General features: G+C 35.7%; 2 protein-coding genes across 8 annotated transcripts in view; both read right to left on the bottom strand.

The window, feature by feature from the left end:
- Positions 1-990: 990 nt before the first annotated feature.
- Positions 991-8271, bottom strand: LOC104612400 (fructokinase-1-like). 6 transcript variants are annotated; one of them, XR_016080535.1, is made up of 8 exons: positions 7741-8271; positions 7462-7530; positions 6380-6514; positions 4605-4855; positions 4187-4478; positions 2059-2211; positions 1333-1851; positions 991-1168 (listed from the first exon to the last, which is right to left on the bottom strand). XR_016080535.1 is itself a non-coding variant. In XM_088895047.1 (7 exons), exons 1-7 carry the CDS (start codon positions 8098-8100, stop codon positions 1471-1473), a joined length of 1641 nt encoding a protein of 546 aa, XP_088751173.1. In that variant the 5' UTR covers positions 8101-8271; the 3' UTR covers positions 991-1470. The 6 variants fall into 6 exon arrangements, 5 of the variants coding, with proteins under 5 accessions (XP_088751173.1, XP_088751175.1, XP_010278095.1 ...); XM_088895047.1 differs by having other exon boundaries at positions 991-1851; XM_088895049.1 differs by having other exon boundaries at positions 991-1851; positions 7462-7595; positions 7741-7863.
- A 4130-nt stretch (positions 8272-12401) lies between these two features.
- LOC104612398 (CwfJ-like family protein) overlaps positions 12402-18191 on the bottom strand; it is a 50136-nt gene continuing 44346 nt past the window's right edge. For both annotated transcript variants that reach the window (XM_010279791.3, XM_088895046.1), the window contains exon 10: positions 12402-13386. In XM_010279791.3, the coding sequence (XP_010278093.2) occupies positions 13057-13386 (330 nt within the window). In that variant the 3' untranslated portion in view covers positions 12402-13056. The remainder of the gene's footprint in view (positions 13387-18191) is intronic.

The raw sequence follows: 18191 nt of genomic DNA, 5'->3' as shown, positions 1-18191 counted from the left end.
GGCCTAATAAAAATAGTAAAAAAGAAAAACTAATAATGCAAATCAAGTTTTATTAATTTTTTTAATATTGTAAAAGAGTTCAATGCAAAAAGGACTAATCAAGTAAAAAAAATTTATTTTTCTAAATGTAATGTCCCAAGTTTGTTATTTTTCTTATTTCTTCTACAAATAATTTTTTTTTCTTTGTAGTAGTAGTAGTAGGAATAGCAAGGTTCAAAATATCAGTATGCCCGATACGCCGGTAGGGGTGTAGTAGATCCTTGGTGGAACAACAGTACATCCAAGGCCATCATTTTTCTGTTTCAGCCCTGCGCTAGGACAGTGTCTTAGCAAAAGTGAACTCAAGGTGTTTATGCCATATCAGCACAGCAGCACCATATAAGCATTTTGCTCTCCCTCATTCTTTTTCTTATTTCATTGATCATTTCAAAACTATTTTAAGCAACACTAACTGCCTCCAACCACCTGTACGAGCCACTTTTAAAGAAGACTCACTTTACATTCTCACCTTTTTGCCCATGCAGCACCAAGCTGGTACCAAGGGAGAATGACTGTTCAGCCCAACTCAGAATTCCTAGCCCCACCGTATAGGTGGGATGAATTTTGACAGTGGGCTGCAGTGCACTTCTCCGTAATATAAAACATACACAAAACCTGATGTTACTTTACTGAATTTCATTGCGTGGCTGTAGGGCAATGACTGCCAAACACCACCTTAATTTACCACATAGCTAGCAGCCCATCATCCTCAAACTTGTACATAATGCTAATTGCACAAATCGCAAGGAATATTTTTTGATATCAAACAGGTCAACGCTTCGCCCCCAAAAGAGAAAAAAAAAAAAAAAATCAATGCCGTGCAATATGGGCATCAATGAAATTGATAAACAGCATTATTTCCTCCAGTGGTCAAGAAAGAATTAGGCCACTTAAGGTATGTCTGGATCTTGGAGAAGAGCTGACGACGGCATGTTTCAACAGTCAAGCAAGTAGGCCGGTAGATGAGACTGATATCCTTTATGGACTATAATATATGTTAGAGTAAATTAAAATACATCCCTTAGACCATGTTTTCCAATAAACTTGTGAAGGAAATGCTATCAGCTAGTTATCCCCAATCATGACCAGAGTCGAATCAAAGCAGGTCATACTTATTCAATTGCTCAAACTGCAAAAGAACAACGATTCATGCTTGAGAGGCATACGTTCTATAATGGTACAAATAATGAAAGAAACATTCATCAAAGCTCAAGACTCGAAACCCCATTAAGGGTCCTCTCTCCTGTACCACAGAATACTGATGATGTATTACAGAGAATAAACTTTGCTTACCTCCGAATGTTTTTCATTCATCTATTCTCTTGCTACCAAAATTATGTCTCCAACAATTGCAACGCAAAGATAGAGGCCATCAGGTAATTCTAGTCATCACTGACTCAGTTTTGTTGTAGGGTGACTTTCCATCCTACATCAAGATGTTACAACCCTCTCCTGCACAGTTTGAAGCTTATACAGCAATTCGGAAACTACATCTTGCAGGGAGACATGTTTCAGCTGATTGTTACTTCCATTTATCCTAGTTCTTGAGAGGAGTAAGATCTCTGGAGTATCCACATTTTCGAGTAACTCATTCCAGAAATGTTCTTTCTCATTGAGGTCTGAAACCTTCATGAGCTTGATAACACTTTCCAGGGTGGCAACATTTCTACCAGCACCACAACCCATGGCAGTTGCAGCACCCACTGCATTTGCAAGTGCTAATGTATTAACTGTGGGCATATCATGAAGAAACCCAAATGCAATGGCAGCAACAAAACTATCTCCACAGCCAACAGTATCAATCACATTCACCTGCAGAATTTAGTACATCAATAGAAAATTCAAAGAGGTAATTCTACAGGTAAGCAGACTATTTCCTATATGAGAAAACACAACCTGGGTAGATCAATAGGATGGATCTAAATGGTTGTTGGATAGCTCATCCATTAAAATGTTTGTTGAGTTACATCATTGTATCCACCTTCCCACAGTTTTAGAGAATACATACTACAGATTTACCTTGAACGCTGGTGCATAGGAGATGCTTGACATTGTGATCAGAATAGAACCTTTTGGGCCCATCTTAATGATCACCCATTTTGTACGCACTCCTTTCTTTAGCAACTCTTTTCCAGCCAATACAGGGTCTGCTATTCCAGTCAATGGTTCAGCCTGCACATTATTTGTATTCCCAGACTGAATTTAAATGAAAGCAAATACTGAACAAGGAAAGCACTAAATTATAAATAAATTTTTAAGCAGTTATGATGTTTTTTTTTTCTCAAGTTTTACAGTGGTAATTTTGTAATTTGGGACTTGGGAGAACAATAACCATAACCCTGTTCGTTCTTTCTTTCTTTTTGGTAGAAGCCCTGTTCTTTCTCAATATTGCCATAATTTGACAAAGAATGAACTTAAAGTATTTCCGAGTAGTGCAATTCTTCCTTGTGTGATTCTCCTTGACAGAAACCTCTATTTACTCTTTTTTCTCTTTCTTATTCCTAGTTCTCTATTGTATGTCTAATCAAGACATTTTGTTTCAATTCTTTAGCACTCTCATAATGTCTTCAAATGACTCTTCAGGATCCTCTAGACAAACCACATGTTTCCCCTTCTATCTTTCAATTTCCTTAGTTTCAGTTCTTCTTAGCCCTTCTCTTTGAGAAGTTATCATCTTTTTGTCCAAGGCCAACTCAGATTACTCTCAAATGTAGTCATTCTTCACTGTCCTCTGTTATGATTCATTATACCAAGTTTCAACCCCATAATTCCAGCTAAAACCCTAATTTCCAGAATCTAAGGGTTTCCTCTCACAAAGGAGGATTTCATCCTTTTGTGCTCAAACTGCTCAAAACCCCTTCAAGTTGAATTGTTTTATGCATTTCTCCATTCTAAGTCAGCATATAAAGTTTCACAAAAAATTTCATTCCTAACCTATTTTCTCAAATTAACAAATTTAATTGGTTGGCAGATAAACTGACAATATATTATACTTGGATACCTGTACATGCCTAGTGTAGCACTGGATAATGCACAGACACTTCAGATATACATTATAGCTTTAACACTTTTAAGATATGCAAAAATAGTATGTTTTAATAAATTATACAATAAAAATCTGTATATATTAGAAACTTAATTAAATTTAGCAAGATGTAAGTCTTGAGAAATGGCATTAGCTTCAAAATTAGATATAGATGAATGGCATAAGCATATTATATGGAATACCTATACCTATATCCACGTCCAGGATTGATGGGCACCAATAGAGAGAGTGAGAGAAATGTAAATATTTTCTTTTTTTTTTTTTTGTAGTAGGATCCCAAATAGTTGTTTTGGGTACCTTTGTAGCCAGTTTGGGTCCAGGGGCATTTTCATCATTTTATAACTTGGATTCTAGTCAGGGGCAGTCGAGTGTACCTTTGCTGGGTTTCGGTCCCTCAGGCGTTTTTGTAATTAAAGTTGTCTTTAGGGGGGTTGAAGTTACATTTGTTCCTAAGGGGCTTCTTGTATAGGGGGGATATTCTAGGGGCTTATGTGTAAATATTTTAGTTGGCTTCCCCAACAAGCCATTAAGTCTTATAAAAGAGAAGGGGGCTGTTTCTGTGGGGATTTTTTTTGGTTCTCTCTTTGTTTGAGCTGTAGCTCACCTTGGCTAGGGTTTTCAAGTGTTGGGAACTTGGGTTTCGAGGAGTCAACCCATTGGATGCCTTCCAATTGGCATGTACCCTCCAAAGGCGGGTTATCAATGTAACTGTGTCTCAAAGGGGAAAAGCAAAAATAAGTGAAAGAAATTCCTTCTAGAATTTGGACATAAAATCTGCATGAAACTAGATTTTTCATAGAGATAAATGAAATCCCATATGTACTGACTGTATTGACCAGTATCCCTATCATCATACTGATATACTAAAAAAACAAAATGCATTGTGAAATGCAAGTTATGAGACTATTTATCGAAAAATAAAAAGTGCAAGTTATGAGACTCCATGAAGTTTGTTCAAGTAATAGGAAAAGCTATGGGACTTCACTTTTTTTCATAGATGACAATGAAACAACACAGTCAAAAGTATATTATATTATTATCTGCATGATATGCTAATAAAAGGCAACCTCAGTAGAATTTATAACAAGATGCTGAGCTAACCTCATCAGAAGTTAAAAGAAGAACATCACTCATCCTCAAAAGCCGGTCAAGTGCCATTTGCTGTTCATGTGTTCCAACAGAAAGTGACTTCCCCCGTGGACCAGGATCAAAAAATACTGAAGTTCCTAATTCCATAGCATGATCTAGAGCAGAAACAATTAAACTGGGAGAAAACTCATCAAAGCCATAACCATTGCAGAATAGAATCTTTGACTTCTTGATTGCCATCCTTGCTTCTCCAGAGAGTTTTCTCATCCAACTGAAAGCAGGCTCCTTGATAAAATCAGCTCGACTGATAAAGGACAACATATACAATCAGACAATTATGTGATCCAAAAAGCAAAGTAACCAATATATGAAAGACCATTGCACCAGATGATGGAGAGATGTATTTTAGAATTTAGATTATCTCATGTACCTACAAAATCCATGTTTTGAAAAAGGGTCCACCAAAACCCAGCATAGAAGTGTTTCATAGGAGGCACTAGGGCTTGCAACTGAATCTGCATCTTTATCCATTCTGATAATACCAATTCCCTCATCATGAAGCACATCTAGGAGGAAGCGTCCATAAGTTTCATTACCCACATGGCCAAGTGTCAAACAATGGAGCCCCAATCTTGCTGCTGCAATTGCCATGTTGCAGTTACCCCCAGCCTCCCAAAAACGCTGCAAGGATGGACACATAATGTCCAGTCAAGTGTTCATATGCGTATTTGTAGCAATACAAATGCATCTAGTATAGTTCCAGTTTGCAACTAAGAATTTCCACATTGAAGAAAAATAATGCATCCATATTTTATTATAAAAAATAGTTCATACAGGCAAAGAAAATACAATAACTGCATTACCCAAATTCAGAGGAGGTAAATCATCTACAAATATTAGGCAAACCCATTCATGTGTGCATTCTGCACATAACTTCCTAGGAGGACCAAAGGAAAAGTTGATCCTTGTGAACAAAGATTCAAACTGCGCTTAGAGGCTATAACAGGTAAAGTATACCCAAAAAAAGAACTAGATAAATAAACTTTTAAAAAGTTAAAAGAGGGAAAGTTATAACAGAACTTACATTTCTACCCAAATTATGTCTCACACTGAAAATGGGCAAAAAATCAGAAGAGGAAAAAACAACAAAATGATCCTTATGATACTGCCAGAAGGGTTGATATCCTGTGCAGCAAACTATGAAACTAGAGAAAATCAATTCTTAGAGTCAATAGATGAATAGTTGTTAGACACTATGCCTAGTAGGAACTTGGAAAGTAAGTTTACCAGCCTTTCATAGTTTCATTTATAAAAATTTGAGGCAAAAACTTCTGAAGAGATGTAAACAAGAAAAAAGAAAAGACCTGTAGATGAACTGGAAGCTTTCATGGAAGAAGAGATGTCATCATCTTCCAGAGCTTGCTAAGCTCTCTTGAGTTTCCTCGATTGAAAACTTTGCTCAAATCCATCAAATCAACAATAAAGTGCAGAACAACAAATTTTCTTGATGAACTGTTTGAGGATGTTTGGAAAACATGTGCTGAATTTTTTTCCAAACGCATGATGGTTAGATCGGAATTCGGAAGAAGATGCAAGTTGTATATCTCAACTTGGTTACTTATAAGCTGGTGATTGGATATTGGCCAAGTTAATTTGATCTGCCAGAAACTGCTAAGCAAAAGTTCAGTTGTCTCTAGAAAAAAAAAATGATGGGTTAGACAACACCAGCCACATTCTAATCCAATGGAAAGAGGTTTGAAGAACCAATGGAATTCCAACATGCTGACTTCATGGATTGGCAATAGCACCAAATAAGAAATTAAGTTGGCATCTGAGTGATGTACAGGATTACAAGAATGCATGGGTATCTGGTACAACCAAATTACTCAAAATGAACTGCCCTTATTAGATACATAGAGATGGTTGACCATATAATGGAACAATGAAAACTCAAGATTGTTTAAAAAACAGTGTTACCTTGATACACAACAATTTGCTAAGTGTTCAGGTGTCCACAGTTTGTCCAGTGCATCAACTTCTAGAAATCACAGCATGACAAATGACCTTCTTAAATATTAAATCACATGATAGTTAAAAATTGTATGCATTAAAGAATAAGGAACTTCAACAATCAAAATCTTGGCAGCTTACTAGATGTATTCTTTATCAGAACACCTTGTCCAGGAGTGCCAAGTGATAACTTACTTTGCTGACATCAGTTTTCAGCATCATTAGCTTGTCACAAGGAGTGTAACTGAGTACCAAGCCCAAAATGTCAGCATAGCTAGAAGCCTCATTTTCTAAGGTTCTGGAAAAACTGGAAGTAAACCAGTGACCCACCTGAATGAGGTGATGACAGAGAACAGATGTTACAACCCTTGAGTTTTACCATCTCAACAATCTAACATTGCAAAACGCATCTAGTCAGGCACTGAGACAACTATTGTCTTAACTGGGTGTGGGTGGGTGCACCATGTCGAATACTCTGGTTGAATCCAGTTGGTATAAGGCAGGCCTGACTGGTTAAGAAAAATACAGCCTAAACAGCTAAACCCATATTGACTAACAATTGAGTTGAGTGGCGTAAATCCTTTTCTTTTTTTTTTTTTTGTGGGGGTGGGGGGGGGAGTGGTTCAATGAAGGTTTTACACAAATGAGCATACCAATTCGGTGTTTCCTTGCATGTCTTAACACCATTAAGAATAACAAGGGCTTAATGACTCATGAAATCTCAGTTTGTAAATTATAAGAAAATTTTACACTAGAATAGAACACAATCATAGAATTGATGCCCAGAAGAAAATTAAAAAAAAAAAAGATAAGCACTTGAATGTCCAATTGTATCACAAAAATGACAATGTGATATATCCAGTCCCATAACTCCATGTTTAGTGCAAAATGTCAAACTCAAGTTTGTCTTCGGTTATGTACTTATACAAGGCTCTCTCTGTAAATCCATTGGCAATCTCTTCTTTCAAAATTTCAAATTGCTAGTTTTTTAGTTGAATAGTGGGGGGTTTGAAGGAAACTTCAAATTGTTAGTTCATGCTCACACTTTCTCTATGCAAGGCAGTTCTTTGCAAACCATCAAGAGCATTAGCTCTTAGTCTGCCCAATTACTTTCTGTAAGAATAAACGTTATACATTATTCAGTTACCACAATATACATGAAGCTAATATCCTATTTTTATCACTCAACCCCAGTTTGAATTCCTTCAAAAAGATAATCATATAATGAGGCAGATATGGTTTCTAGTACCTGTTAGATCAAGAAGAATAGCACCTACCTTAGAAGAAATACTGGCAATGATCAAACCCAAAATCCCCATATTGCACCACTTGCTCACCATCCCAATCTGGGATAAAGCACATTAATGAGAACTCTCAAACTTCAACAAGTCACATTTTCCAAATTTGACTTCTAACAAGATCGAATAAAACAGTTAGCAGCATTTGCCCGATTGTACCAAAGCGTAAACCCAAGCAACCAATAAGACAAAAATGTTCCATGAAACGTATTAAATCTTGAATCAAAAACCAGGAAATAGCAAATAAGTAAAAACAACCTTATCGGGACTCGAGGCCGCTAACTGTTCCATGTAAGTTCTCCTCTCCTCGAACGACGCAGGCGGTAACTTCGGGACATTGAGAACTATGTCAACGCAAAGATTACCAAGAGTAACGACGTCGACCTCCTTGACAAATGTACTCTTCAATCTATCTTCTTCTCCACGACCGTCCACGAGGCTTGGGGAACTGGGACGATTCTTCGGAGCGAAGATGTAGCAGTTACTAATCGAAGGAGCTCCATATTTCGCCGATACTGGCAGCAAGAGACGATTGATGATTCGAGGGTTTTGAGAGAATCCAGATCGTGGAGATGAAAAGCTGAATGAAATGGGAAGCTTCAGGCTTTGAAAATGCATTGAGAATCTAAAAGCGCTAGTCTGTGCGTACTAGAGAATGGAGGAGAGGGAGGGAAATGTCAATAATACATGGAAATGAGAAGCTTCAGACATTTGTTTGAAGTTCAGAGAGGCTGAAGCCAGAGACTCTTTGTGAGCATTTTTTCAAACACTTGGATAAGTATACAATTTATTCAATTTATGTGATACCTACCAAAAGAATAGGGGTGATCGTTTCGGCCCGAACCGCAGAAGCCGGGTCCGAAAATTCTAGGCTTACGCCTGGGTTTTGTGTTCAGATTCACCCGCATTAGGCTCGTAAATTTTAATCGGCCTGGGCCTAATGTATAAAATAAATTTATATATATATTATATATCATTTAATATAAAATATTATATATAATATTGTGTATGTACAATGTTTTATATATGAAAGGTATAAGTTTAGAATCAGGCCCAACTTGGCCCGAGCCTGCTTGTATAGACCTGGGTTCGGGCTTCTATTTCAGGCCCGGAACTCCAAACCGGACTGGACCTGGGCCTAGACTATAATCCTTATCATAATTATCACCTTGAAGAAATGGTAAATTACAAAACCACCCTATACTTAGAGGTAATGATATTTAACGCCCTAAAAGTTTGTTTTGCAATATTGACCTCGTGATTCGTGAACTTCAGGATTCCGGCACTTTGCCTTTACCATCCCTTAACTTTATGGAATATTCCATTACATATTCCTAGGTTCCAGATATTCCTATGTTATTTTATGAGATCATTTTCCCCTTTTGACTTGTTTTTTTCTAAAATCCTAACTCTTAGCACGTTTTCTCAACTTTCTTCCAATAATGTTCATCTTAACATCTTGAGAACGATGGGTTCATCAAGGCTTAAGAATGTTTGTACTTTACAATGGTTATTTTCATCATTCGATATCTATTGTCACCAATCAATAGAATCTTGGATGGCAATTTAGTAATTTTAATTTCATTATCAACCCTTTAGAGGGATAGGGGCAAAGTGCTAGAATGAGATGATTTTTTACTTTCTGACAAAGCAAAGTTCCAGGGACTAGGGATGTCAATGGGTCGGGTTTGGCACGGGTTTGTCTTAACCCTAACTCAACCCTACAATGCCTCAACCTAAATTAGACTTGACCAGCCTTAAAATACATAATTTCCTAACCCGACCTAACCCTATAGGGTCAAACCCGATACCGACCCGACCTAACCTATAGCATTTCAATTGTATTTTTTTAACATGCTTTGAAGACCTAAAATCTATTAATTTAAGTTAGGGAATTGTTTTATAGAATCTAAGATGTCACTTTTCCCATTTAAAAAAAAAGAATAAAAAAATCAAAACCAACAAGTAAATAAATCTTAAACTTTAAAGCTATAGAGTTTGAAGTCAAACTACCTAAAATCTTAAATGTTACATCATCCCTTGTTTTTCATTACTTCACTTTTTATTTTCCAAAAATTAGCCCCAAAAGCTTCTTCCTTTCACATATACTACAATTTGAAAAACCTATATAATTATTATTATTATTATTATTTCATTAATTATATGTGTATTATTTTATTATTTTATTATTCACTAAATTATTTAATAATTTATAATTTTACTTAATCAATTATGAAATACATAATTTTTAATTATTATTTAATTGATTATAAAATAAGTATATTAAAAATTAATTAAATAATATTTGTATAACTATTTATTTTAAATATTAATTAATATCTCAAATTTTAAAAATATTTAATTATTCATGATTTTTATTAATTCCATTATTTATAATTTTTTATATTCATTTTATTAATTGTTCATTGTTTGTTAAATAATTAAACAAACTTCCTCTTATCCATGGTTAAAATGGTCAATTGTCATTTTTCAAAACTCAACATTCAGGTTTCAAAACATTCCCTACATTCAGACTTTAGAGCCAAGAAAAGTTCACCAACTTCAATACACCTTTAAAAGTAATTATTAAATAATTTAATGAATAATAAAATAAATATTAGTAGATAATAAAGCAATTAAGTAATACATAGATAATAATAATGATAATAATAATAATATAATAAATTATATAGGTTTTTCAAATTGTAGCATATGTGAAAGGAAGAAGTTTTTGGGGGTAATTTTTGAAAACAAAAAGTGAAGTAATAAAAAACAAGGGATGGTGTGACATTTAAGGCTAAAGTGAAAAAATGATACGAAACACACTTATTGCCTTTGAAAATGCATGATTGCCCCCCCCCCCCCCTTTTCCCCAAAATACTGGTTGCAGGATTTGATTCCACATCAACGCTAGAACAAACCAACTAACACACCAACGAGCCAACCCTCAATTGGTAATCATCCCAAAGTTGTAGGTTCCATCATTTTGCCCCCTAACCCTTGAAAGAGTTGATAATGAAATTAAAATTACTAAGCTGCCATCTAAGATTCTATGGATTGGTGACAATAGATATCAAAATGATGAAAATAACCATTCACAAGTACAACCATTTATAAGCCTTGATGAACCCATCATTCTCAAACCTCAATATGTTGTCAAGATGAATGGTTCCTATGAAGAATTTCATTGCAATAAATGTACCGGAATATATAGATATTATCCAATGACTTTGAAAATGATGCACCGACTAGTGTGCTCCAATCTACTAAAAATACATAATTGTTATTTTTTATTTTAAATAATATAACTAAATAATTACTTAAGTAAAAATTATATAGTATTACTTTAAAGAAAATTTTAGATGATCCATGAAAAATAATGACAGAAAATCAATTAATGCAAGACACAAAGCACATGCATGTATGAAACTTTTCCTTATTAAATTAGTTATTTTATATTTATTTTTTTAATATAAAAATTTAATTTTTAATATAAAATTGTTTTCAAAAAATCCATATATCTACTTATAATAGCAAAGAATCTCATATTTCCAACGAAATATTAGTATATTTATGCATGTCAATTATTCAAACATGTAAATCATTTGAAAATAAATAAGATTAATTTAACATAAAAATTACCAAATAAATAAATAAATGTCTTTTTCTCAAGTTGATCCTAAACTCGTTTGAGTTTCAAAAACTCAACTTTAAATGTAGTATATGGAGTTCTCCCCCAAAGTTTCAAAACTAAAAGGTTTCTAGAAACTTTCTTATAAGAGGCAAATTTTCCACTGCTGTTAACATATCAGTGTATCAACTGATGTTGTTCTGGAGATTGCATTGGCGCCCTACAGCACATCCAAATCATACATTCATGGCAAAGATGTTCTCAATGAACGCTCAGATGTGCATGTGAAGCGCAGATATAAATTTATTATGAGATCACATTGACACCCCACAGCACATCCAAACTGTGCATTGAGAACTCCCAATGACAAGTACAGGAGACGTACCCAATGGATGCTCAGTTGTGTTATAAGATCACATTGGCGCCCCACAGCACATCCAATAAAAAGTTGACGCCCCACAGAGAGCACCCCATGAAAGATGTGAATTCGTTGTTTTGATACTCATCTATATTGTGCAACATGCTACAAAGCTATAGCCTATAGTATCAACTATGAACTATCAACAATAAAAATTTGACGCCCTATTTTTCTATGCATACCACGTGCCATATTATCAAGAATATTTCTCTTGGAAAAAAGAAAACTGTGAGTAATTTACTTCATCTTTCATAGCATTTAAATTTGGTATTCGATCCATCTTATTCATCAGTCATCACATGTATTATCATATAGTAGAAATGAAATAATTCCTTGAAAATTCCTGAAATGGCCTATTTTGCACTAGTTTGTCTACAATAGATCCATCAGTCATCACTAGTTTGTCTACAATCAAAAATTATTTTAATTCTACATGGATTTTAAAAGCATCTAGGCGATGGAAGAGAGCATTTGAGAGCATTTTTGGAAGACAAGAAGCTGTAGTCCTACAGCCGAAGGCATTCAGTCTTGAGGATTGAGACATCATAGAAAAAATACTGGTAACAAAATATTATGCTTCTATTTAAGTTAAGAGGACTACAATGTTCAATTGGCATATCGTACTCCTACCTGCTAAAAACTGGACTGAGCCAGGACTTCAGCCAGAAGCTCAATAAGATGTTGCCATTATAAACAAAAAAAAAAACAAATATAAGCCCTAGCTTACCAACTAAAGGTGGGCTGTATACCAAAAAACAAAACTAAAAGTGGGCTAGGATTCACCATGGTCCAACCCTACACCTTCCCGTGAATCAACAAAATAAGCCCCACCCAACAGGAATCAAAAAGCAATGTAAACTCACTTTGAAGTACGGAAGAAATTCAAACCTTCTAATATTAGACCATAACCTTTGTCGGTAAAATAAAGAATGACTAACAAGGGGCAAGGGGGAAAAACTCCACCATAGAAAGGCATACCAGCCTAGACACAAATATAGTACAAGGCTTGTATATATATCACAACAGAAATGAAAGAGAAGACATGTATAGCAAATATGATGCATACACTGCTACAAGGTTGCTTTGGTCCAGTTCCCCTATATGATCCACAAAGAAGATGCATAGATTGACTGATGTTAAAATTTCTCTCAACTAGTAAATATTGTTCTTCCCACTTTTACCCCACATTCACCTTACATATTGCAGCAATGTTCTTCCTCTACAAGTACAACTGAACACATCTGGACCTCAAGATTATAGCAAAGATACCAGAAAGGCTGTGCATCAATTAGTCTGTAGGCAGAACCAAAGCATTCAACCCCAGAAGATCAATCCACATGGCTGATGATCAATGTAGTTGTAATCATTTTTCTAGAAATCAGGAGACACAATAAGAGGTTATTCTAAAGAGTGCAGTTTGTATGCACCTTCAAATGCATCTGATGCTTTTTTCCTCATGGTAGAATAATCACCAAAGAACAAAAACATGGTTAAGCTATACACCATTGAATGAATGACTTGATACTCAGTCCAGCTGTTTAGTCCAATCAAAAGGCTCCCAATTTCGTGCAAAGCTTGCAACTGCTTGCCTTTGCACCTCCAACGACTCGTGTTTCCGGCGACGATGCATGTCTTCTTCCGGCAACCGTAGCATTCCCCTGATAACATTTAGGCCAAAACTGCTTTTAAACTGTTTTTCATCATCTATCACATGAACAAAACCCTTATTTAGACCAAACTCAACATGGAAGTAAGGGAAGTCCTTGGGGATTGAACCACGCAATCCCTTCTCACTTGTGTCAATAAGCTTCTTTGCATTATGCTGACTCCACTCATCCTCAGCTTCATCAATTGCCTGGAGAGAAAATAAAAAAGGAACAATTTTTTTTTCAAGAAATGCGTACTTTACTAAGAAGAATCAAGTTTTCTTCTTCAAACAAGAAGCACAAGACAAAAGAAATATAACATAAGCAAAACTCTAATCTAGAAAAGACATCTCATTAGATATATGAAGAAATCAAGTTTGCTCAGCCTAAAGAAAAAAAAAAAAAAGGAAGATAGAAATAGGAAAAAATGGACATTAAAGGCTCAAAACATTCTTTATGCATAATAAATGGATTATACTGGGATATTCAAAGTATATGTATGCATGTATACATATAGAAAATTCAACATTTAAAAACAAGGATATTCATCACATAAGATTTTAGTGCAAGTAAAGATTAAAGGGATGTGATAAAATGTGTAGAACTATTGCTTATTAAATGACTTCCCAGTCGAACTTGATTATATTATTTTAAGCTTCATTTTTTTGGATCAATAACAGAAGCTTTCATTAAGAATTAAAGTACAAAGGTGACTAGGAGAGGGGTGAACTCTCTTAACCCTCCCTTAGAAAAACAAAACACAAATCAATTTACAAAACAGCCCATAACAATTGTTCTGTTCCCACCTCTTGTTTAGCAAGAGTATCCACAAATGAGTTAGCATTTCTTTTTACCCATTGTAACTGAATCTCCAAACCTTGTGCTAGCAGGTTAAACATTCATTTTCATTAGCAAACTTCCATAGACCATTCCCCTCTTTTTGCAGCAATCCTATAACCAGTTTTGAATCCCCTTCAACAATGAGCTTGCGGCATCCCAGCTCCTTTGCCTTTTTCAGTCCTTCCAGCACTGCCAAGACTTCAGCTTGAAGTGAATCGCCTACACCAATAGGACCAGAAAATAGAGCAATGGCTTTCCCATCCTCATCTCTGAAGGTTCCTCCAAATCCAGAAGGCCCCAAATTACCTTCACTACTTCCATCAAAGTTCAGCTTGATAAAACCAAAGGCTGGAGGAAACCAAAGGGGACCAATCTTGGTTTTAGCAGGGGCTGAATTAGCCACTCCCTTCCAATTTCTTCTCATCATCTGTAGAGCTATCCTCGAAATATTTCCAGAGATTTCACCCAATGAACCACTCTAATAGTAACTGCTTCAATAATAGCCTCCCTATTCCTCTCCTTTTCATTAAGCTTCTATTCTATAAGTGGTAAATTGTGTTTTTAGGTACATATATGGAAGGTATGGATTAAAAATAGGCATACCTGCAACTTGTTTGGGCTCAAGTTTAGCACTTAGTCAAAATTCCAACAGGCCTGGGCCCAATTTGTGCAAATTCTTCGAGTTGGGTACCTGACTTGTACCCCTAAAAATAAGGTAGAATTACTTTTCAACATATAATTAGATTTTTAGTAATATCTGTTTTAGTAGATGACCCATATAGTTGGGATAAGGCTTGGATGATGATGATGATCAGTTTTTTTTTTTAATTTTTACAAGTTTTTAAAATAGAAAAATCTTATGATTTCTAATACAATCATGATTCAATTGATTCAAATTTCTTTAAGATTTATGACACTTTCAGAACTTTGCCAGCAACCCACTAGAGGTGAGACTAATGCAGGATTTTGTGACTCAGCACTGTTCTTGCAACTCTCGGGTTGTAGATGTGCAGATTAGAAACAAATATCAAATAAGAAGAAAGAAGAGACGATGCAAGATGAGAACCCTAGGCAATCTGTAGAGAAGCTTTCTTTGTTCATCAACCAAAACTGTTCTCCATAGGAGCCTTAGAAACTTATCTTCCAATATCTGGATCTCTGTTTCTACTTTCTAGTATGTTAAGTGTGAGCTTTCTGGGGTCAAGAAAGAAGGGAAGCTTGTTTAGGATGGTATAGGAATGATATTAATGGTCTAAAGTTGTTGCAATAAATTAATGGAGGTAACCGATAGAAAAGGATTATATCTCCATAAAAAATGGATCGAAAAGGAATATAGATTATTGTGATTCATGGAGGGATTATGTTGTTGGGGTGTTTGTTTGGTTGTTTTTTTTAGATGAATGAATGGTATTTTACTAAATAGAGATAGAAATAGTACAAGCATGAAGCACCTTAAGAGGAGGCACAAGGTATTACCTCCCCTTAAGGGTGGTTCTAAACCCAACCCTTTTCAGATTACAGTTACAAAGTAGCCAAAAATAGAGAATCCCTTGAAGCCCCTTGTTTAGCTAGAGAATCGGCCAAATCATTTGCCGATCTACTAACCCACTGAAATCAAACTAACATGGTTCTTGTAAGCCATTTGACTTTTTTGATGATATCCTTACATCCCCAAACAACAGTTTCTGGGTCCAACATCCATCCCACTATCGCCTTAGAGTCTCCTTCAATTATCAAATTAGTCACTCAAAGTTGGTTGTAAATCTGTTGTCATTGTACCACAGCTAATATCTCAGCCCTTGTAGAGTCGCCATAACCCATTGGACCTGAGAATAAAGACAGAATGTTGCCATCCTTATTCCTCAAGATCCCTCCTATACCCAAAGGTCCTGAATTGCCTTGATTGCTCCCATCAAAGTTCAACTTTACAACCCCTTCCGGAGGGGGTAACCAACTTGCTTGTGTTTTGTTTTTCTTGGATGAGGTGGAGGCCACTGCTGCCCAACTTCTTCAAAGGTCATCACTAGATTAATCCACAAAGATATAAGTAGTTTTTAGCCAAAGGATTGCCCTTGTCAGTATACAATCCTTTATTTCAGCAATGCTTCTCTCCTCCTGGAAAATTCTAGCATTTCTTTCCTCCCAAATGGTCCATAAGAGGGCTGCCTTAATACATCTAGGGAGGTAAATGTCATTGCATGTTAGTCAAATTGATAATTGGGTTGGGGATGGTCCATCTAGGGATATTTTGTATTTTAGTAATGTTGATTTATCTTGTGGGTTAGAATATCTGCTTTGATGGGGAGGCAGTTTTGGGGATAATATCCATGTGGTGCTACATTGGAGATTTCATATCATCTTTGATTGTATTCTCTTTTCTTTCAATAAATTTTTGTTTTACAATCAAAAGTATAAAACAAGACAGCAGTGGGATAAGAGGAGGGCATTCCAGAATCCAGACACACAAAACTACACCATCATAATGTGTTGTGACAAAACATTCCAAATCAACATAATATGACTACCACAGAACATCCTTACATTCTTCAATATCCAAAGTTTAGCTCTTGTTTGAGCAAAAGCCAAATGTGTAGGCTGGCATTGATATTGAATTTACTGATTGATATTTCATACAGTGAATGTTTTATATGTTTGATTTTATTTAGGAAAAAAAGAGATTGTGGGTTCTACATGCTTGAAAATATTTTATAAGTTTGATTTTATTTTTAAATTTTCATTTGAATACGCTTTACATGTTATGTTTATTTATTTTAATTTTAGATAATAGGTTTTTCAAAACATTTATTTTAAAATTTAAGTTTATATTTTTATTAATATTATGTTTAATACTTTTTTTGCATTTTTTTTTAATTTTCTGACTTTTTTTATTTTTTAGCTTTTTTTTGTATTTATGAGCCTTGCTTCAAAAAGGCATGTGCCTCACCTTGCACCTCAGGCGCAAATTGGCCCCTGCACCTTGCGCTTTTAAAACAGTAATTTCATAACACCTGAAGATTATTTACCTCCTCTTTGTATTTGTTAAGTTCTACTTTTGATTTTAACTATATTTAAAACAATTTCCCTTGTACATACATCTTCTAAATACATAAAGTAACTAAAATTTTGACTTCCATACCGGAACCTTGGATGGTAGGCCAACTAGTATTATGTTGAAAATTTTGCTAATGAAAAAGAAGAGTTTGAATATGAGACATGACAATGAAGGAGAGCTTTTTTCCGGCGACAAAGTGGAGGAAGATATTGGTCGTGGAAAAGAAGAGATTTCTTCTGGAAGAAATCGGTGGAGGATCTGCAATTAAAATCAGAGAAGATAAGAGAGCTTTAGTAGTTTTGGGTAGGGAGGCGATTTTCTGGTTTAAAGGTTTTCTCGATGGTACAATCCTTGCAATCACAGAGCTTGGCTGGAAAGGAGTGTTGGTTTGTGGCAAAGAAGGCTTCTTGGTGGAGAAGAAGAGTAATAACAGGGGTACCTTTATTCAACTAACTGAGGCATTTAGAAATGGTAAGAGTATGCATAACAGAAGCAAAAAGGAAACAAGGCTGGATTCAGTTTGCAGAAGCTTTAGATGATTTCGAGCAGAGGAACCTGGGTCGAACCAGTGAGATGAACCAGAAACTAGTACCCTCCCACGTGATAACTTAAGTGGCACGTGCTGGGGCTTTAGTAATGCAATGGGGGACAGTAATCTTGCTCTATCATCATCCCCATCAACCCCTGACTGTCGAACAAGAACAAACTCTTCACAGTTGCAGTGGGTGAAACGCGACAAGCCTAATCCTCACTATGATAGGACTAAGGAGGAGTGGAAGGATGATGACAAAGATGATCAGTGGGTAGACTGTGAAGACTCAGACAACGACTTCTCTGAAAACGATTCTAGCATCGGAAGTTTTGGAGACACGGTTCAAGTTTGCGTGGAGAGTGATGATGACTTTCATATTGTCTCCCTCTTTGAAGGAAGGGAGGACAAGGTTAACAAGAAGAGTTCACAACAAGAAGACCTAACCCATTCCAATAAAAACAGAGATGATGGTCTGATGCTAACACCAGATAGCAGCCTGAAGAATCTTTCAAAATGCCAAGAGGAGAACAAAGGTATCCAAGGGGGGTAAGGATCTCATTCCATGCGAGAGACAAGAGCAAGATGATCAG

This window comes from Nelumbo nucifera, chromosome 1 (genome assembly GCF_055504915.1).
Source record: "Nelumbo nucifera cultivar China Antique chromosome 1, China Antique-T2T, whole genome shotgun sequence".
In the NCBI taxonomy this organism is placed as follows: Eukaryota; Viridiplantae; Streptophyta; class Magnoliopsida; order Proteales; family Nelumbonaceae; genus Nelumbo; species Nelumbo nucifera.
The sequence above is the reverse complement of the archived record's forward strand: the minus strand, read 5'-3'. Positions and strand labels throughout refer to the sequence as shown.